The sequence below is a fragment of the Sus scrofa genome, chromosome 7 (assembly GCF_054392235.1).
Source record: "Sus scrofa isolate SSC_HxYL_T2T_F1_AM1 chromosome 7, Sscrofa_HxYL_maternal_Yorkshire_Landrace_v2.0, whole genome shotgun sequence".
NCBI classification, from domain to species: Eukaryota; Metazoa; Chordata; class Mammalia; order Artiodactyla; family Suidae; genus Sus; species Sus scrofa.
The window spans coordinates 106,126,881-106,148,093 of record NC_139389.1 but is presented as its reverse complement, the minus strand read 5'-3'; the positions used below and the strand labels follow the sequence as shown (position 1 = coordinate 106,148,093).

Sequence of the window (21,213 nt, the reverse complement as noted above, 5' to 3'; positions counted from 1 at the left end):
ATTTCATTCATCAGTCTCTAGAACTCCAAAGAGTTCTTTGCATGTGTAACACATTTAAATAATGCCAGTTTTATCCCTTTCTTTACCAAAGGTTAAATACTCGAAATAAAGAAGGATTTATTTTCTTTAAGAAAAGTCTTACATCTCTTCTAAGACCTTGAACCTCAATGGTCTTGACAATGTTGCTGAAAAACGGGGGAAGCAACAAGCACGCGTTAGTATTGCAGCAAATCAATGAACGCAAAGCTTTGAAGGAATGCTTTTCAAAGGGTTTCCAAGTCTCCTAAGTGCTGACTTGACAAATATGCCTCATTTAGGAAATAATTTTCCAAATAATAATCCACATGCATAGCTTAAAATGAGGGTGGTCTCCAGCTTTCAAATAACAAATTTGCTTGGTGGGAAACTTATTTTTGTATTTGCTCTACTGTGAGGGGATAGTCATTATCCGGAGGTTATGCCATCCAAATAAGGAAACAAAAAGAGGAGAAAAAAAATTCGCTCCTCCAAATTTCTTCACTGCAGAACTGGTCCAACCCCTGACACATCTGCAGCGTGTTTGCTAGAGGTCCTTATTTCCGAGATGGGAAATTGGGATTTTTCCACCTGGGATAAGGAAGAAATGGTTCAACAGTTCCACCAATCCCTTCTTTCCTGAGCCTCTCTCTCCTTTATCGAAGTCCTAAAATCTGAATATAATTATAATACATGACACTTGGAGCAGATTCATGATGCCATGAGTATTTTTAGCCCAAGGGATTGAGAGAGGGAAGACACAGCCACAGGGCAGAGCTCTGGGCTTCTGCATTTATGGTTTCTCTGAATACTTCATTAACTGTAACACTGGGATCTGTTCCACCTCTTTAACGCTTGCTAGCTGCCTAATCTTGGGCACGTGAGTTAACAGAAAGAAGCCAATTCTGTAAAATGGGGATAACTGGTATCAGAATTTTGGGGGATTAAGTGAGATGACATATAAAAAGTATCTGGAACTTTCGCTTCCAGTCATCACAGTACTTGGTAGAGGACGTGCTCTTCCACTACAAATAGAAAACATTGACAAAATATCTAAAACCACTTTTTCCCTCCAGACATTTTATAATACACAGCACTGGACAGTGATCCCAGAGAAAAAAGTACCAAAGAAGGTGGGCCCTTCGTTCATACTGATCCCGCCCAGCCTTCTATCTGGCATTACTTTCAAATAATGGCACAGAGATCTGAAGAGGGAGCCAAAATATACTGGAGGTCTGGAAGGCTGAGGTGGCTGACATTTGCTGGGCAGGACACCAAGGAGGCGGCAATGACACAGTGAAGGTGGCTCAGAAATCTGCACAGGGGTTCCCTTGAGCCTAGGGCTGAATATTAAGCATAGTGTGCGATTCCGAAAGCCAGGAAAAGAAAAACCAGTAGGGTAATGAATACCATGGAGACTCCTGTTTAATAACACTGTGTTGCATATCTGAAAGCTGTTAAAAGAGTAGATCTTAAAAGTAACTAGTAGATCTGTAACTAGGTATGATGATACCTAGACTTATTGTGGTGATCATTTTGGGGTATATATAAACATTGAATCATTAGCTTGTACAACTAAAACTAATGTAATGCTATGTGTCCATTATATCTCAATGAAAAAAGAAAGAAAAACTATTGGGGAAATAACAACTACCAGAGAATTGTCAGCCAAACAATCCTCAGAGTTCACACAGGGCTGGAAGACACTCGAATTCTGACCAGCCATGGTAGAGATACCTCGCTGAACATGCTAGCATTCAGGTGCAAGAAAAGTCATGCCTCAGTAGCAGGGACGGTTAAATTAGTCAGAGAGTAAAGGCTACTCTAGCCATGCTTTCTAAAAGCTTAAGATTCACAAAGCTCAAGCTGTTCTGCAACTAGCATAATTGCCTACCCAAATAAAACAACACTCTTCAAAGAACACACCCAAATCCAGATACTTAACAAGGAAACATGCACAGTGTCCATTATCCAATCAAAAATAACCAAAGTGGTAAAATGTAATTCAAACATGGGAGAAAATGTGTTAAAAGGAGACCTCAAATGACAAGGATGGTGGAATTAGCACACAAAGACTTTCAAACAGCTACTATAAATAAGCTCAAGGCTTTAAAGATGACATGAACCTAGTGAGAATATGCAAGATAGAAAAGAGAACCCAAATGCAACTTCTGGATGTGAAAATTACTATAATAGAAATAAAATTTTCACTAGATTGGATTAACAGCAGACTAATACATGATGGAAAAAAAAGGAAAAACACAGAGAACCTGAAGACATACTAATACTAATCATACAAACAGAAGCACAGAGGTTAAAAAAAAGTTAAAAAATTAAATCACCCACAGCTAGTTAGTGACCAAATATATGTGTAATGGGAGATTCAGAAGGGAAGGGGTGCAGAAAAATAAAGAATGAGTTTGGTAAATAAATAATATTTTGATCTGATGAAGACTCCAAATCCACAGATTCAAAGGACAATTACACTGTCACACACAGAGGGAGTGATCCTTTAGGAACACATGCTCCGGGAAGTATTTTCCCTCTCTCTCTCTTTTTTTGATTTTGCTTTTTAGGGCAGCACCCGTGGCATATGGAGGTTCCCAGGCTAGGTGTCTAATTGGAGCTACAGCTATTGGCCTACACCATAGCCACAGCAACGTAGGATCCGAGCTGAGTCTGCAACCTACACCACAGCTCACGGCAACGCTGGATCCTTAACCCATTGAGCAAGTCCAGGGATCGAACCCACAACCTCATGGTTCCTAGTCGAATTTGTCTCCGCTGTGCCCTGATGGGAACTCCGTATTTTCTCTTTTTAAAGATTATGCTGAAAGAGTTTCTTTCTTTCCTTTTTGGCCACCCCCATGGCATGTAGAAGTTCCCAGGCCAGGTATGGAACCTGTGCCACAGCAGCTGAATCCTTAACCTGCTAGGCCATCAGGGAACTCCCTGAAAGGGCTTCTTAACACAACATAAAACAAGGTAAGATGTGGTGAGCTTATCTCACAGCACACAGAACAAAGTCTCATCTCCGGGTGTTGCTGGGTGTGCGGAGGCTGGTGATCCCTGATACACGGTCCCTTCTAGCTTAGAGTAAAAGAGATAAATATGCACAGTCTTCTTCAGGCTTAAGAATGGAAATGCTTTCCTACTTTTCATTCACGTAAGGAGGCTTGACCCTCTGAAAGGACAGAAAAGGAACCTGTGGACCTTCCATCTCAGGAGCTATCCCTCCAAAGGTTACAAGGAGTTCAGTGAAAGGCATTTTTCCTGGATGAATGCGGTACGCAACTGTAAAACGTGCCGTCGGAGGCAGGTTGCTGATCCAGGCTCATCCCTCTCTAGCCTTTGCAGATATTGGGATAATGGGCCAAAATGTGCCAAGGGCTTACTTTGCCTCTTCCACTGCCTTACTGAATGCCACACCGCCTTATTAGGGCCTTGCTCTACAGTTCTCGCATTGCCCTGCATCATCAAGAGGAAGCTGACTGTCATCCCCCAAGCTGACCATTCATTGATAGAATTAAGGTGCTTGTTACATTTTCTTCTTAGACCCTCTTAATAGCTCTTTGTGGTGAGTATAATTTATATGACACAACAAATCTGGACAACGTGAACTGTACAAGGTAAATGTCAGAATACCTGGATAAAAAGAGTTTAAGGGCATATTGAGATTTAACATTTTATGCAGTCACAAGCAGAGTATGGAATGTTAAAATAATATTTAAGAGCCTAGGCTATTTATGGTTTTTAATAGGTTCTCTTGCATGTCGTTTCCAAGTTGGCAACAGCAAAACCATGGCAACAGGAAATTCTTCCCTGCAGTGGAGTTTATGAATGCTTTTCTGTTTTCATGACTCAACTCCTTATTTAATTTCCTGTATAGAAAATCAGAGCGATTACTACAGACTGCAATACAGATGTGCTAATCCAAAACCCTTTTCAAAAAAAAAAAAAACAACAGGTCACAGGTGTCTATGGATGGATTTTGAGATAAAATTTAAAATTACCCCCCCACAGACACACAGCAGAAGGCGACACATTCTAGATACTTGAAAACCTAAATATTTTACTAACAACCTGAGGAATGGGGATGGACAAACATGTACATTCATCAGCTGTCACTAAACAGACGGCTGGGTTACTGTGCTTTTAATCAACACATTTTAGGAGCCAAACTAGTACCAAAGCTAAGAGGTTTATTTGGTTAGAGATTAGACAATGAACAACGATAACAAAATAAAAAACCTCTAGATATTAAAATAACAAACATGATTAACTAAACCATATGACGGCTGAATGCACAAATATGACAAGGATTATGAAATGCGTTAGCGAAAGTCAAAAATTCTAGGGCTTGTGACCAGATGGTTATAAATTGCTGGAGTTTTTAATCACTGTAACATTCGGCTAAATATAGTGACATTTATGCAACACTATCCAGGAGCAATTCTGCATGATCTGCATCCACAGCTTTCTACCGTCTGTACTTTTGATAATACGATTTCTTTATAGTCCAATTCTAGCTACTTTGATTATGGCCTTCGATTGTTGTAGAGCCATATCCTCCCTGCCTGGCTTCCTCTTCTCCATCACCAGCAGTTTTCTGCAGCAAGTGGCAATGTTGTTTTATGGGCAGCTTAGCAGGGGAACATCAACACAGCAGGAGGAAAATAAGCCTAGTAGGAGGGTATAAGTAATTCTTACTTTTGGTGTCAAGCTGCGCACGATACTTCTCAAATCCTTTGAGCCGAACTCGTTCGCCCAACAGCTGAAGGAATTCCTCAAAGGCTGGCCCGGCTGATTCATTGTTGTACATCTCTTCTTCCGTGCTCTGGCCAGCTTTGCAGTACATGATGCCTACTTTCTGCTGATAGTTCAGCTGTGAAGGCAGGCAATACAGTGCATATAAGTAGATGCAGCTCCACTCTGCCCGCTTAAATTCTAACTCCTGCAGGGCACACACCCATCAAGTAGCTAAAATCTCTCTTCTCTTGAAATCCTTCTGCTTTCCTTCTTCCCCTCTTAAAAAGAGAGGGTTGGAGTTCCTGCCATGGCTCAGTGGTTAATGAACCCAACTAGTATCCATGAGGACAAGGGTTCGATCCCTTACCTTCCTCAGTGGGTTAAGGATCTGGCACTGCCGTGAGCTGCAGGTGTAGGTCGCAGACACGGCTTGGATCCCGTGTTGCTGTGGCTGTGGCGCAGGCCTGCAGCTACAGCTCCGACTGGACCCCTATCCTGGGAACCTTCATATGCTGCAGGTGTGGCCCCAAAAAAACAAGGAAAAAAATAAAAATAAAAGGAGCCTTACAAATTTAAAAGTAAGGGTCGACTCGACAAAAGATACTTTAAATTGTTTTGCCCATTAAACTCCTTATAAAATTCTCTGGGGGTAAAACCGGAAAAGACATCTCTCAATGCCATTTTCCCAATATATCAAATCATAAATTTTGCTATATCTTTGTTACAGCACTAGCATCATCAACATTGTACTCCTCAAATTTTTTTAAAAGATGGGTATCTGGATAGAAACTTTAAAAGGGGCCTCGTGATGGCAAATCAGCTAGTTTTCCTCTGATACAGTTAAAACAAAGCATTTAAGAAATTTAACTATAACATTAATCAAAACATTCATTCACTGTTGAAAAGTCTAGTCATTCCATAAATAAAATTTAGTATTCATCATTTAACGAGAAATGAGTTTTTGGTGTTAAAATCTGGACTCGGAGTTCTACAGTGGAATCAGGGCAAGCCCTACCACCTAGGTTTGTTTCTGGAGTACCACACTGCAACTGTGCATCAGTACACTGTGGTCACATAAAAGGAAGGGGGGAAGAGAAGAGGCAAAATTTGAATAGCTAATACCCATTATCTGCCAACCACTGGGTTTAGTGTTTAACTTACCTTAATTAGCTTTTACCCTCAAGAAAGCCTGAAAAGCAAACATTACCCCTGTGTGACAGATAAGCAAAGAGAAGTCTGGGAAATGGAAGAGCCAGTACCTGGCCCAGTAAGGAGACACAAGACCACAAACTGCTGGCCCTGTGATTCGGCTCTCTTAAATATTACCAGGACTCAACCCGGCTCGTTTTGCTCTATTTCTGTCCCTGCATCATACATCCACAGCCCTTGATTCGCAATTCTACAGTTGAAAGGTAAAAACCAAATTTAAGCAAACACCTTTGGCAGCAAAACCTGATATGAGCTGACATTAATACTTTTTAATTTATTCCTCCTTCTGTGAATATTCGTGTTTTTCCTATGGAAATATGAATGTGGGGTGCTGCCTCAGGTGCCACTAGGAATATTACTATAAGGTGCATGCATTTGATTACCCTTCTAAATCTGGACATTTCTAAATTCTGAAACATTTAGTTCCTATTGTTTTACACAAGGGACTGTGAACCTGAACAGCTCTTTTCAACTTTCTGAACCAAATGGTTCAGAACAGTGGTAACACAGCAAATGTCATTGGGGAACTCCTGCCTGCCCCCGCCCCCACCGCCCTGCCCTGCATGTTACTAGCTGACGAGGAAGGCTCAGCAGCTTTTATGTGACCCACAGACACGACAGCTTCCTAGGAATTCTGCAATGGTGTAGAACTGACTTTAACTTACTCTGCCCACTCCAGTGAGTGGAAGGCAAAGTTCCAAGTCTGAAACTTAAAAATAACTAGATTTACAGATGTTGCAATCTTTTAAAAATAGTATATGATCCTGAATTACTGCTACTTCATTTTAGTTACTAACAGAAACACATTTAGGATTTAGTTCACTTTTTTGTATACCACACGCAGTAAAAACAAAAACAAACAAAAAAACAAAGAGTAAAACCTACTACATACCACTGGCAGCTGGCCTCCTTCAAAGGTCTGAATGTGCCTAATGCTTAGAGGGGACTCTCACAAGTAGAGATTTCATTTTGGCTTTAGAAGTAAGCCAAGTACTCTATTAGGTCCTAACAAATAAAAAAGCAGTGCTAGGCTCTACTTCGATTACAAAAGAAGTCCTTAATACAGCCAGATTTTTACTCTCTGCCTGTACAGAGAGCTATCAAAGAAGGGATACAATCCGGAAAAAGGAAGGGGTTTGGAGTTACCTGCTGTTTGGCTTTGTGCCTCTCAGATTAGCCTTCTCATGCAACAAGGTAAAACAAAAGTCACCCTGTTCAATGGAAAGCATCACTGTGACAATGGGTTTATAGTTGGCTTTTTAAATTTCTTAGATTAGGGCCTAAGATTTCACTGGGCAACATTCAAAAGAATTCGCTTCTATTTTAAAAAAGAGTTCACTTTGGAGTGAAGATAAGGAATCTTCTCCACACCACTGGAGAAGCAGAATGCAAAGACAATGAGATAGTGTGCTGCCGCCTTCTTTTGACGGGTTTCTTATATTCCAGTGAACTCCACCTGTAGACCGGGGAACAGGTTGCTATTTGCTGGTGGTGAAGGCAAGGCTCCTTTAAGAGGATTAGGGAACTTGTTAGCATGTCCCATTTCCTCTGGTTTGAAACTCTGCCAAATGTCAATGCTCTATCCTCAAAAGTGACACGATGACTTGTATCCTTGTTTTCTGCTGCAATGAAATCAAGGTAGGGGGCATCCTCTGAACTCAAAAGCTCCTAGAATCCTTAGTTAGCAACATGTTCCCTGCCCGGAGTATGAGAAGTTGTTAAGGAGAAATTATATAAATGTACTAAGACACTCTGCAAGAGAAAGAACAAATATAAATGGAATTAGAGCTATGGTTTGGGGTTTTTTTAAATTGCTATCAGGTTACATAAAACAGTATTTTTTTTTTTTTTTGTTTTTTTTTTTTTTTTGGAGATACACACAAACACATCTATATGGGTTTGTGTATATGAATATATAATACTTTCATGTAACGAAGTATTATGATGATGCCAGAAGCCATCGTGGAAACAGGAAGGGTTTATCCACAGTTTAGGATTTTGCTTTTGGATGATCATAGTCATGCTATACAAATACCTTGCTTACACATCAACTCTTCATAAGAACACGGATGGAAGTGTGGGGTTTTTTTTTTTTTTTTTTGGCTCTTTAGGGCCTCACTGGAGGCACATAGACATTCCCAGGCTGGAGGCTGAATTGGAGCTGCAGCTGCTGGCCTATGCCACAGCCACGCAGGATCTGAGCTGCGTCTGTGACCTACACCACAGCTCAAGGCAACACTGGATCCCCAACCCACCGGAAAGACCAGGAATCCAACACACATCCTCACGCATGCTAGTCGGGTTTGTTACCGCTGAGCCACAACAGAAACTCCCCGATGGAAGTGTATGGACACTCAAAGAAAGAGGAACTACGATCAGATTTACGCAGCCCTGAGTTCCTGTTAAGCTGGATGATAAAGTCAGAGCCCTCCACCAGCAGAAACCGGTTCGAAAAACCAAGTTCTCAGAGACCTCTTAAGACGTTCTGCGTTTTCCTCTTCATCCCCCTCGTCACAGCCAAAGGCTGTTGGGGGCGGCACCAGCCATGAGAACCCAGGTCTTCCGTTCTTATGAAACCATTCACACTGTCTGCTGTAATCCAGGGATTGAGAAACAGTCACCACGAGGTATTTCACGGTCCTGCAGTTCTCAAAAGTGTGGGCCATGCACCCTTGAGGGGTGCTTGAGCTCTGTTCTGGGATAGAGGTTTCTCGAAATACTTGGATTCTTTCAGTTCTTGCTTTTAAACTCTGACAGCTCTTAGCAGAAGCATGTTTAATTTGAGGATAATTTTACCCTATTCGTGAGGCGAAGTCACTCTGAGCCTTTACCCGATGCCATGTGACCTCAGGTTTTCCAGACCGCCTGGTGGAAGCAGAAGCTGTTCTCGGGCAGGTAGAGGTCTAAGGATTTGCCCTCCTCAAACTTAGGGTGGTTCTTAGCCTGGCCTCAAAGAGTTTCCTCAAACACATGTACCTATCTGTCCTGGAAACCCTTTACCTCCCTGGACCCACTTCTCAGTCTCCACTCAGGGAGACCCCTGGGCTTCAACTGGCAGGGGGGCTTCTACCGGCACCACAGCCTGGAAACTCTCTTTGGGCAGAAAGTTGGTGTGATCTTACTGTTCACTTACTTTCTACCTCTCAGAGATCACTGTCCTTTGTTGCCTGATGCTTATAAAACCCACTGTCTCATTGCTCTGCCTAGTTTTTTTTTTGCTTTTGCTTTTTAGAGCCACAGGTGCGGCATAGGGAAGCTCCCAGTCTAGGGATTGAATTGGAGCTACAGCTGCCGGCCTGCGTCACAGCCACAGCAATGCCACATCCAAGCCTCGTCTGTGATCTACACTGCAGCTCACAGCAACACTGGATCATTAACCTGCTGGGTGAGGCCAGGGACTGAACCTGCGTCCTCACGGATACTAGTTGGGTTCATTTCTGCTGAGCCACAAAGGGAACTCCTATTTTTTTTTTTTTTTAATCAAGTTGAGGAAGTTCCTCTCTATTCCAGTTTTCATCATGAGTGGCTATCTCATTCCTCAGCCCAAAGTCATCCACCCCTTTCTTTTTACCTTCAGATTCATGTTTGCTTTATAACACAGCAGACCAGGTGGGTTTTTTTTTTAAGCTGTACTTAGCTGGAAGAATAGGGAAAAATACATCTACTTTATACTTCCAGGAGCAAAAGTCCAAATTTAATTTTAAAAGAACATTCTGTGCAGGGTTCCTGGTTATTCTCAGTGGGGGGGGCTGGTTCGAGACAAACTACCTGCCATGACTGCACATGAAGACCTTGGTTACTTCTTCAAATTGTCGTGAGTCACACTGATAGCATTTACTTTGGCTTGTTCTTCAAAAACAGGGCAACTCTTTCAACTACTTCCTAAAGATGTATCACCATGCTATCCTCCAAAAAGAATGACAAGAGTCCGGAAAAATTCAGTGTTGGGAGAAAAAAGCGTGCTAGTTAGAAAATGTATCCTTATTGGAAATTACTAACAAAAATCAAACTGCGTTATGGATACTGGGTAGGAAAATTACTTTAAAAATCTGACAGAGCTGCTGTCAGAATTACACACATGTGCAGAGACATAGTCTATTTTTATCTTTGGCATAATGTAAAGGGAATACACATACACGGATTTTATCTAATAATATATTGTGCACAAGTTCTCACAAATCTAGAAAGCTTCATATTGGGTACTAGATGGATGATTCATGTACTTGTATTGATTTGATATTAAGATGAATTTCAATTACATAGGAAAAGGCTCTTCACTGCAACATTGTAACAGGAAAAGACTGGAATCTATCTAAATATCCCTTAATGGAGAAACTGATGAAGTGAACTATGGTACAGCAACACCACAGAATATTATGCAGCAGTAAAAACAAAGGGAAAGCTTTCCGTGTGCTGGCATAGAAAGATGTCTAAAATATATTACTAAGTGAAAAAGCACATGTCAACAGCATGCTGTATTTTGTATCAGAAAAAGGAAAATAAGAGTATATATGCCTATTTGGTAAATGTGTAGAAAGAAACACAGAAACGGAGGAAACCAGTAAAAGTTATAACTGCAGGGAAGAAGAGAGGTGAGAGAAAGGAACAGGGTTCAAATAGGATCCCTCAATGGACATACTGTGATTTTTGGGGACCATAAGATATTGGCTAGGGAAGTTCTGTGGGAAGGAAACTACTTCAGCCTTTTATTTTAAAACTGAATTTAAAGCACAACCAGCAATTTAAGATCAGGAAGACTGAACTATCTGCGATCAGTTCCTCTGTCTTTCTGGACTGGGAACCAAAGAACCCCCATGCAGGTTTGGCTACAGGGAGCCCCATCACTACAAACTGCAGGCCTACCACAGGCAAATGTCTTCCGAACGCTGCTGCTATCTGTCATTTTAATCACAAATCTTATCCCCAGAAAGGACTCTATCCAGTCACCCGCCCCAGCCTGAGCCAGGCAGAAGAGCATGGAGGAGCCAGAGCAGAGTCATCACTACTTGTGAACAGACAAGACCAGCTGCCCAACGCCACTGCCTTCCTTCCCTGACCTGATGACTACTGTGTGTATGTCTTCCTGATAATATACCTCTAGAATCAAGCTGGTGGCCATCTGAACTTTAAACATGCTCTGGCTGTTATCATAATCTAGAAGAAGATGGAAATTTCAGGAATGGTAATTGTTCTGCCAAAGCTTTGTTCATAGAAAAAGGGTTTGAGGAGTTCCTGCTGTGGCTCAATGGATTAAGAACCTGACATAGTGTCTGTGAGGATGTGGACTGGATCCCTGGCCTCGCTCAGAGGGTTAAGAATATGGTGTGGCTGCAAGCTGTGGCATGTCACAGATATGGCATGGATCTGGTGTTGTTATGTCTGTGGTGTAGGCCAGCAGCTGCAGCTCTGATTCTACCCCTAGCCCAGGAACTTCCAAATGCCAGAGGTGTGGCTGTAACAAGAAAAAATAAATTTTAAAAAAGAAAATGGGTTTGGGAAAAAGTGTTTTCCTTATGGTTTATTCTTTAAATCTAGCTGCCTGAATCAAAGAGAAAAGTGACTGTTCAAACTCATTTATAAAATAATAAATGCACCAGGGCAACAAATAGGCTAAGTCAGCAGAGATTCTCATCCATGCCCTTAATGAAAGGAACAGCACTATTCATTAGCAAATAAACTGTTTCTTTCCTTCATCTATACTTGAAGAAATATACTGCAGACCTAATTAAATATGATTACCTTTCCTCTTTAACTTCAATAACTTAAAGGGTAACATTTTAAAGAATAGAGAATCCAATAAATACTTTCATTTCTCTGTATTTTCAATAAGTATCTAGAAAAACAGTGGAGATACTCACTTAGGTAAAATCACTACTGTGTACATGAAACTTGACATTTCCTAATGAAATCAGGACTTTCAATTTTCTCTACTGCAAACTGGCAGTGATACTTTATTTTTATGCTCTATTCCAATATTATTTGGGTTGAACATGTTATACTTAATATTGGGCACTGAAGCCTGCAGCAATAAAACATGAAGCCATCTTTCCAGTTTCTTCTGCCACTCAAGGGGAACAGAGGGGAGGCTGGGGTGCACAGTGTACTGGGTAAGAATGTGGACTCTGAACTATGTCTAGTCACTTATGATGGAGCAGGATAATGTGCAAAAATAGAATGTGTACATGTATGTATAACTGGGTCACCATGCTGTAGAGTAGAAAAAAAATTATATTGGGGAAATAACTATTAAAAATAATTAAAAAATAATAATAAAAAATACACACTCACAAAAAGAATGTGAAGTCCAGAGTCCGAATGCCTAGATTCAAGACCTACCTCCACCAGATCCTAATTGTGATCTGGGGGGGTCCTTCAGCCTCTGTGTGCCTCCGGGCTCTTGTCGGCAAAACAAGAACAATAACACCACCTACACCAAAGGATTCTAGGGACTAAATAAAATAATTCATGTAAATTGCTTCACGCAGTTCACAGCTTAGTCACTGCTCAATTAAAAAAATATCTTTTTACGACTGACTTCCACTCCTGTTCAGTGGATCTGCTTGCTGTCCCACAGCCACATTCTGTGCTTCTGTCCGGCTGTGTCTGTTCTCATTGTTGAGTCTAGACCACTGTACTGCTTATTCGCTGGCCTGATGAAAGGTCCATTCCATCCTGATCTGTCTAACCAATCAGGACTAGGCTCCACTGACTTGTTTGCTTGCGGTTCTCTTAAATACTCATTAGATTAAATCTACCTTTCATTACAGCAAGTTAGGTTAGGTTGTCTCCTTCATAGGGGAGGACCGTGTCTTACTAGCCTATTTCTTCTCTACAATAATTAACAATCTGCAAAGAGTGGTTCCTCAATAAGCATTTATTGGATTTGAAACTATATAATACATTATACTATCAATAATACCAGCCTTTAATGCTTATAAAGATTAAATGAGATAATGCATGTAAAGGGTCACAAGTGAGTAAGTATTTTATCATTATCAACCACAGCTAATATTTCTTCCATGTCCACCACGTGCCTGGCATTGCACTAAATGCTTTATGTGAGTGAACTGCCTGAACCAGGGCCTGGTATAATGACCTTTTGTTTCCCTGAGGTTAAGATTTTTTTAAAAAATGACTGATGAAGAACCATGGTTCTGACATGGCAAATTTAAAAGTAACCGAGTTAAGTCATATTATTACAAAGTTGGCTGGAAGAGATAATGAAATTCCTGATATTTCACAGTGTAGTTTTGAGGATCAAAATAATTCGAGATATGCAAAAAGACATGAAACCTTGCAAAGCTTAAAAGCAAACGGTAGTATCTACCCAAATGCATATCCAGTGTTCAGGACTCCTAAGGGAAAATGGCACCAACAGCTTCTGAAAGTCTCAGTCCTCTTAACCATACAATAGGTCGAGAAACTGGAACCTAGTGCCCAGAGGAGCCATGAGCATTAAATCAGATGGTAAAGAGCTCAGAACAGTCTAATAAGTAAACATATATATTCATCTAATGTGCTTTCCTTATAAGAGATGCTCTCAATTATCTAATAGGATAATTAGACCTATTAGGATCTAAGAGGAAGATCTAGGACCATGATGGATAAACCAAATCCTGAGTTGATCCAAATTTGCTGAATCACAAACTGTTCTAATTTTTTTCTTTTGGTCTTTTTAAGGCCACACTCATGGCACACGGAGGTTCCCGGGCTAGGGGTCCAATCAAGAGCTGTAGCCACCGGCCTACACCACAGCCACAGCAATGCAGGATCCAAGCCACGTCTGCGACCTATATCACAGCTCATGTCAACGCCGGATCCTTAACCCACTGAGCAAGGCTGGGGATCGAACCTGTGTCCTCATGGATACTAGTTAGGTTTGTTAGCCACTGAGCCACTGAGAAGACTCCCTCTAAATTCTTAATAATGTGAAATCATTGGCAGGTTATTTCACATTCTTATTGCCCTTTAGATGATAATGGAATGGACATCCATCAGTAGTGAAAGTCCCAGGAAGGTATCAGGAAGGTGAATGCAAAAGCTTGGAGAAGGCACAAAGCATATAACCACCTCCTAAAACATAAGGAATTTAAGTGCCTACTTCAGTGCCCACATAAATAGCAGAGTCTAGCCAAATGAAATTCAAATTTTTACATTTTCGTGAAATGCAATCTTTTGTATTACAGATATAACTTACGTTTGTTCTTCTGTTCATTTCAGATTTAAAAAATGGTAAAATGGAAAGAAAAAAAAAAAAGCACCAAAGATCTAAAAGGCAAAATGCTCCAAAATACCAAGCAAATAACATTTTCTTTTTCCAAGCATAATTATGTCAGCTCTTTAAAGTATAAAAGCTTTTAAAGGAATCCTTTAAATAAAATTTAAAGGGCAATGTAGAAGCTCCTTTTTCTATGAATACTGAGAGTCCAGTTTCTCAGTATTCATACCATCTCTTCAAATATAAGGATGTACAAAGCATGAAATTTTAAAAAATGATGACATAGATGGAAACTAAAAATGCTTTGCAATGACTCAAATGTGTAATCTACTGCACTCACAAGCACTTCTTTTTCAAAACATGTATTTGTAAAGGCACCAAAATCATTAGTTTCTCAAAAGGACTCTAAGGCATTAATAAAATTTCCTTACCAAAAGATGACTCTCCAGACTAAACACATAAGTATGTGCATTATCTGTTTTTTATCAGATATAAAGGAAAACAGAGGCCAAGCGGAGGTGTACTTTAGTTCAGATACAGAGCTGCTCACACAAAATAGCAGGTTTTAAACTTCTAGATTCTCCTGCCTAGTAAAATTCCCAAAATAAAATTGGGGAGACTCACCTAGAGGGCCAAATTTTTAATTTAGCTGAGAAAGCATTAAAGAAAACAGCACATTATTATCATCAATAATTTATGAAGGAAAGGATATTTTAATATCCCCCAAGAATAAGAAGCCTATCATTTCAGAAGAATAGGACGGGCAGTTATATGAATTAAATAAATGTACCTTTAAGTTAAACTCATTATGTACTCTTATCTTTCCCATGTTTGTGGGACCATAAAGTATTTAGCACAGAGGAGCCTCATTTGTGGTCGTCCAACATTTTATAATCACTAAGAGGGGGTGCAAGATGTGCCAGAGATCCCATAATAATTTGGTACCCACTTTCAAATTTAATATGGGTAAAACAAAGGGAAAAAAGAAATAAATGTCTTCTTTACACAAAATCATTTATCGAATTTAGAACGTTCAGTATATGATTATATTGTCAATGTCTAAATGTTGCTGTTCTCTTTGAAAAGCACAGTAAATAACTGAAAAGACTGAATCTGCAAAGCTGATCATCATTTTTCTGCTCTTCCTTTTTGAGAATAAATGCTCAAAATATTTACTGGAAAACAGTACCCAAAATAGTTAAGTTTATGTATCACCAGTCTCTAGAAGCATTCAAAATACTCAAACTGACATTACAAAGATAATAGTCACAGTCTACTTGAAATATACATATGGAGTAGACACTAGCTGTGCTCTATGATAAGGGAAAGGAATGGACAAAGAGAGCAATGACTAGAAAAGTAACGTTCAACTACTGGTTTCTAACATTCTCATTGACTAAATTAAAAGAATAAATAGAACTTGAAGCTGATTTTTTGAACTCCCACTCATTTTAATAAAATTGGAATTTTTGCTTAATTAAGAAAATACCATTGAGGAGTTCCCGTCGTGGCGCAGTGGTTAACGAATCCGACTAGGAGCCATGAGGTTGTGGGTTCGGTCCCTGCCCTTGCTCAGTGGGTTAACGATCCGGCATTGCCGTGAGCTGTGGTGTAGGTTGCAGACTCGGCTCGGATCCCACGTTGCTGTGGCTGTGGCATAGGCTGGTGGCTACAGTTCCGATTCGACCCCTAGCCTGGGAATCTCCATATACCGCGGGAGCGGCCCAAGAAATAGCAAAAAGACAAAAAGAAAAAAAAAAGAAAAAGAAAATACCATCGAAATTTGTTCATAAAACAGCATTCAATAACTGGACCAATTTTACTTTTGGAAGAATTTTTTTTTTTAAATGCAAAAATAAAGCTACTAACACTCACTACCAGGATGCAACTTGGCTGAAAGGTTCAGAGAAAGAGTTAAAATAAGAGTACATAAATACAATATCTAACAAAACCAGCCCATATGCTCAAATGATGCCAGGCAGAACGTGGATACACACTCTCTGGTGAGTAGATTTTCCAGAAGATAATTTTGCATTCTCTACGCTTCTGCTGCCTCTCCATGGATTATCCTATCACTCATCTGCCGCTTGACCAATGGCTCTCACATTCAAGGTACGGGAAGTATGGAGGTGAGAAAATCTCGAGCATTTTCATTCTGTTATAAATTAAGACCTCTATTTTTAAAATTTTGAATTTTGTATTTAGAAATCTTAGCTAACACACATCTTTGGTGGTACCAACAGACTAAACATTAAAGCTTTTAAGAACAGTGTAGGATAGGGGCTCCCAGAACAGGCTTTGAACTTATTGACTGTGTGAACTTGGACTTACTACTTAACTTCTCTGTGTCTCTGATTCCTTGTCCCTAAAATGAGGATAATAATGGTACCATTATCCTGGGGCTGGGACATTAGTTGGGATAACATATTAAGGTGCTTAAAACAGAGCCTGGTGAATATGTTCCTTAGTATTAGCTATTATTACTGTTGTTATTGCTACTACTTATTCCTAGGGTACTCGAAAAATCCATGGCGTTTATGGAAGATTACCCAAAGAGCTGAACATTGTTTTAGCACCATATCAGTTGATTCTGACATACAGAACTTAATCAGATAAGAAATGTTCAGGAGTTCCCAGCATGGCCCAGTAGAAACGAATCCGACTGGGAACCATGAGGTTTCAGGTTTGATCCCTGGCCTCGCTCAGTGGGTTAAGGATCCAGCATTGCTGTGAGTGTGGTGGAAGTCGGCGGCTGCAGCTCCGATTGGACCCCTACCCCTGGGAACTTCCATATGCCATTGGTGCGGCCCTAAAAAGACATTAAAAAAAAAAAAAAGAAAAAAAAAAAAAAGAAAAGAAAAGAAATTTTCAGAGTTCAAAGCGTTAAGAAAAAAAGACAATGAGTAATTACAAAGCGAAGATTCTTCCCAATAAATGGTATCGGTTTTTCCTGTTCAAAAAGAATGATTCAGGTCCGTATTCTGGTAGCCCAGAGGAAACCTGAGCGGCAAGAATGTTGTCCCCTGGAAGCCACACTCACCCCCTGTTCATCCAGTTTCATGAGTTGCTCAGTGACTTTCGGAGTGTTGAAGGCCAGCCGCAGGCACTGGACGTTGAGCTCGGGAATCACGTGCTCCAACACTTCCTTCAGGGGCAGCCCCCGGGCGGTCGAGTGCTTTGCCGTTGAGGGAACGGCATCCTCTAGCACCGAACCTCTCAGGGTCATGAGCTGAAAGAGACACGGGCTCCAGTGAGATGAGCAAATACATCAAACGTACGGAAAGCCTAGGCTGAGGTCCCTCCTAGGGAGCGGGGAAGGATGTCGGACGGGTGAAGCCAGTAAGGGAAAAAGATGAAAACAGTGACATAAGATGTTTTCTATATGAATAACGAGGTCCAAACTCACAGGAAGACCCAGGCACGTCCAAGGGAACTCATAATCAAGCGTTCCGAGGGCATTTCCTTAAATGCCAACCCGAGTACATATTCCCTTAAAGAGCTAGTAAGTAAGACTGACGTCTCCATGTGGCTATAAAATGCCACTCACACACGACACACACTAGCCAGGAAATGAAGAAGGAAATATCCAGGGAATATCTGAAGACTTAATGCTTAGAGTTTAGATGTTATTCCTTTTTAAACTCTAAAAGGTAAGGGTGGGGGAAGATAAAGTTTAAATTTCATAATGTACTGCTGACAAGCTTAAACTATTCCTATTCCCAAACACTCCTCTACCAGGACAATGACTATCGTTAGCACCGCAGTGGTACTCTCAATAGCATTTAAAATTACTTTTGATTGTCCTTATTTCTTGAGATCTATTATTATGGGATATAACATAAGCCAAAAAAAGTCCTTAAGTAATGATGATTTGTTGAAGCAAAGTTAAGCAGACATTAAGCCTAAAGGAGTCTTAACTTTCAGAAATTTTCACGTGGCAAAGTCGTTAGTATAATTTAGGTCCCATACGGTGACCCAAAGAAGAACCTATTAGGTTGAACAAATTCCCCTGAAGCATGTAGGTTATAAGGCACTGTATGACCACAGGAGGAAATGTGGAGGGCTGAGGAGTTCCCGCTGTGGTGCAGCAGAAACGAATCTGACTAGGAACCATGAGGTTGCGGATCGAGCCCTGGCCTCACTCAGTGGGTTAAGGATCTGGTGTTGCTGTGAGCTGCGGTGTAGGCTGCAGAGGTGGCTCGGATCCCGCATTACTGTGGCTGTGGTGTAGGCTGGTGGCTACAGCTCTGAGTTGACCCCTTGTCTGGGAACTTCCATATGCCATGGGCGCAGCCCTGAAAAAAACCAAAAAAAAAAAAAAAAAATTTTGTGGAGGGCTGAGGGTGATGTGCAAGAGAGGTAAGATGTAGACGATTAGGCAAGATATATTTACTAAGAGAAGTTAACTAGGTCAGGATCTACAAGAGTCCAAAGGTAGAAAATGGATTGCCATGGCTCAGGGTCTAAGGAAAGGCTCTGTGGAGGTGGCACTAAAAAGGGACCTTGAAATCTAGGAAAAACTGTACAAAAAGACAATGCCGAAGAGCAAAGGCATGGAGATGAGAGCGTGGGGTGTGAGCGAGCAAGAGTGACAGCTGTCGCTCAGCTGGACCTCAGAGAGCCCAAAGGGGTCAGGGGGCGAGTGCCCTGAGGTGAGCAATCCGAAGGGCGTGGGCCTCGCCGGCTCCAATCAGCCCCCTCTCAGGACTTCTCTGCATGGAGACAACGACCGTACGGCAGCTCAGATGGCCAACGAGATGAACTGCACGAGGACGAAACTGCAGGCAGAGAATGTAATTAAAAGGAAGCTAGCTGCAAGTCTTCAAGTTAATGAGCAAAGAGGGCAAGACAGAGGACTAGCAGGGATCACGGAAACCAAAGGAAGAATCACAGGTGAAGTAAAATCTGTAACACATGCCAACTGATGGAGAAAAGAGATGGGAGTAGGAAAAGCCAAGGTTACCAACCTCTGACTCTCAGTACAAGAAAAGCTGCTTTTCTTGCAGCAGTCTATTCATGGTTTGGGAGCTATTCTTTCTTTCTTTCTCTTTTAAGTCCACACCTGTGGCATATGGGAGTTCCCAGGCCAGGGGCTGAACTGGAGCTGCAGCTGCTGGCCTATGTCACAGCCACAGAAATGCCAGATCCAAGCCACCTCTTCAACCCACCCTGCAGCTAATGGCAACACCCAATCCTTAAGCCCCTGAGTGAAGTCAGGGAGCGAACATGCATACTCATGGACACTATGTCAGGTTCTTAATGCACTGAGCCACAATGGGAACTCTGGGAGCTTTTCTTTCATTTACAGTTTGTTTTCAAATAACATATGTACAAGATGCTATGCTGTACAGTAGGAAAAAAATTGAACTGGGGAAATAACAATAAAAAAAGGTATCATTTACCTGTGACTTAATACCTGATTTGACAGAAACAGTTTTTGTTTTGTTTTTTTAAATCATGGAAAGGGTTGAACACCCTTATGTTCCTCCTTCTAGAGATAACTTGTGTCAGGGGATGGGGAGCTACAGAAGGCTGGAGAAGCGGACACCAGGAGTGCGTTAACCATTGCTGACCCTGCACCACAGAAAGACAGCAGCCCACCTCAAGACGCCAAGCAAATGAGAAAAAGAATGACTCGCATTTTTACACCCGAATCACTGGTATTACTGATGCTTTTGTTAATAACTGCCAGAAACAATAAGAGAATCCTCATAAGCCTCTATGTACCTATGCTTAAAGGCACTCACACGCCATAGATTTTATTCATAAACTCATGTTTCCAAATATACAAAGGTTCCATTTTTGTTCGGGTTGTGCAATGATTATTTCTATTGAAATGTGAGAGATCTGTCTGTATTTCTGTTATCTTGATGTCATTTACTGAAGCAACTGGAGTGTCATTGTGGTGACTATGTTTTCCTTCTTCTCAGTGGATTTATTAATGGGAGGAATTGGTAGCATGAGAAGTCCCTAAGGAGGCAGAAGAATTATGTCTTACTTTACTATATACTCAGTGAACTGCCTTCAGTGGAAAAGAGTAAATTGCCCATCCTCCAAAGTACAGGAGCTCTGGACCAGGACCAACATCTAGAGGTCTTCCTCCCTCCCTCCCTCCTCTAGCCCCCACCTCCTTTTCTCCCTCCTTTCGTTTTCTGCTTTTTAGGGCCAAACCTGCGGCATGTGGAGGTTCCCAGGCTAGGGGTCGAATCGGAGCTGTAGCCGCTGGCCTATGCCAGAGCCACAGCAACACGGGATCCGAGCCGCGTCTGCAACCTACACCACAGCTCACGGCAACGCCGGATCGTTAACCCACTGAGCAAGGGCAGGGACCGAACCCACAACCTCATGGTTCCTAGTCGGATTCGTTAACCACTGCGCCACGCTGGGTTTGTTACCTCAGAGCCACAGCAGGAACTCCGTTATTTCTATCCCAGGACTTTCATTAGTTTATCTCTATGAAAAGTCTCATAAAGATGTTACAGTTAAACCACATGTAAGGATTATTTCTATCGGAAAGAAAAAAAAATCACACAAAGGCTAGTGGCAATGAATTAAATAAACATTAGATGGAGGAAGGAAGGAATGGGGGCTACCGTTTTAGGCATTAGGCATGTAGTCATGAAAAACTCAAGAGTCCTCATCTTCCCTGAGCTTATACTCTAGTAGGAAAGACACAAAATGAACAAAATAGGTAAGTACAATATGTGAGACACTGGTAAGTATTCATGAAAAAAATAAAGCCTAGAATTGGATGTAAAACAGGATATGAGGGAGTAGAAATTTTAGATCCAGCGGCCAAGGTAGGGCCCTGTGACTTAAGAGTAAAGGGCAGAAGGAAAAGAGAGCTGTGGGCATAAGGATGCTTGGGCAAGCAGACTGACTACAGAGGAACAGGAATTATCTGAGCCCTGAGGCAGAGGTGTCCTGAGGCTGCCCAGAGGGGAGGAGACTGGTGTGGTTGGAAAAGACTTATAAACAGGGGGGAGCTACTGGAGATGAGGTCAAGGGTGGAAGCAGATGTG

General features: G+C 41.3%; 1 protein-coding gene across 21 annotated transcripts in view; it reads right to left on the bottom strand.

Moving 5' to 3' along the window:
* SIPA1L1 (signal induced proliferation associated 1 like 1) overlaps positions 1 to 21,213 on the bottom strand; it is a 378,208-nt gene that overhangs the window by 97,891 nt on the left and 259,104 nt on the right. For all 21 annotated transcript variants that reach the window (XM_084969649.1, XM_021099433.2, XM_021099436.2 and 18 more), the window contains 2 exons: positions 17,232 to 17,420; positions 4,726 to 4,900 (listed from right to left, as the gene is read on the bottom strand). In XM_084969649.1, coding sequence (XP_084825775.1) covers positions 4,726 to 4,900; positions 17,232 to 17,420 — 364 coding nt within the window. The remainder of the gene's footprint in view (positions 1 to 4,725; positions 4,901 to 17,231; positions 17,421 to 21,213) is intronic.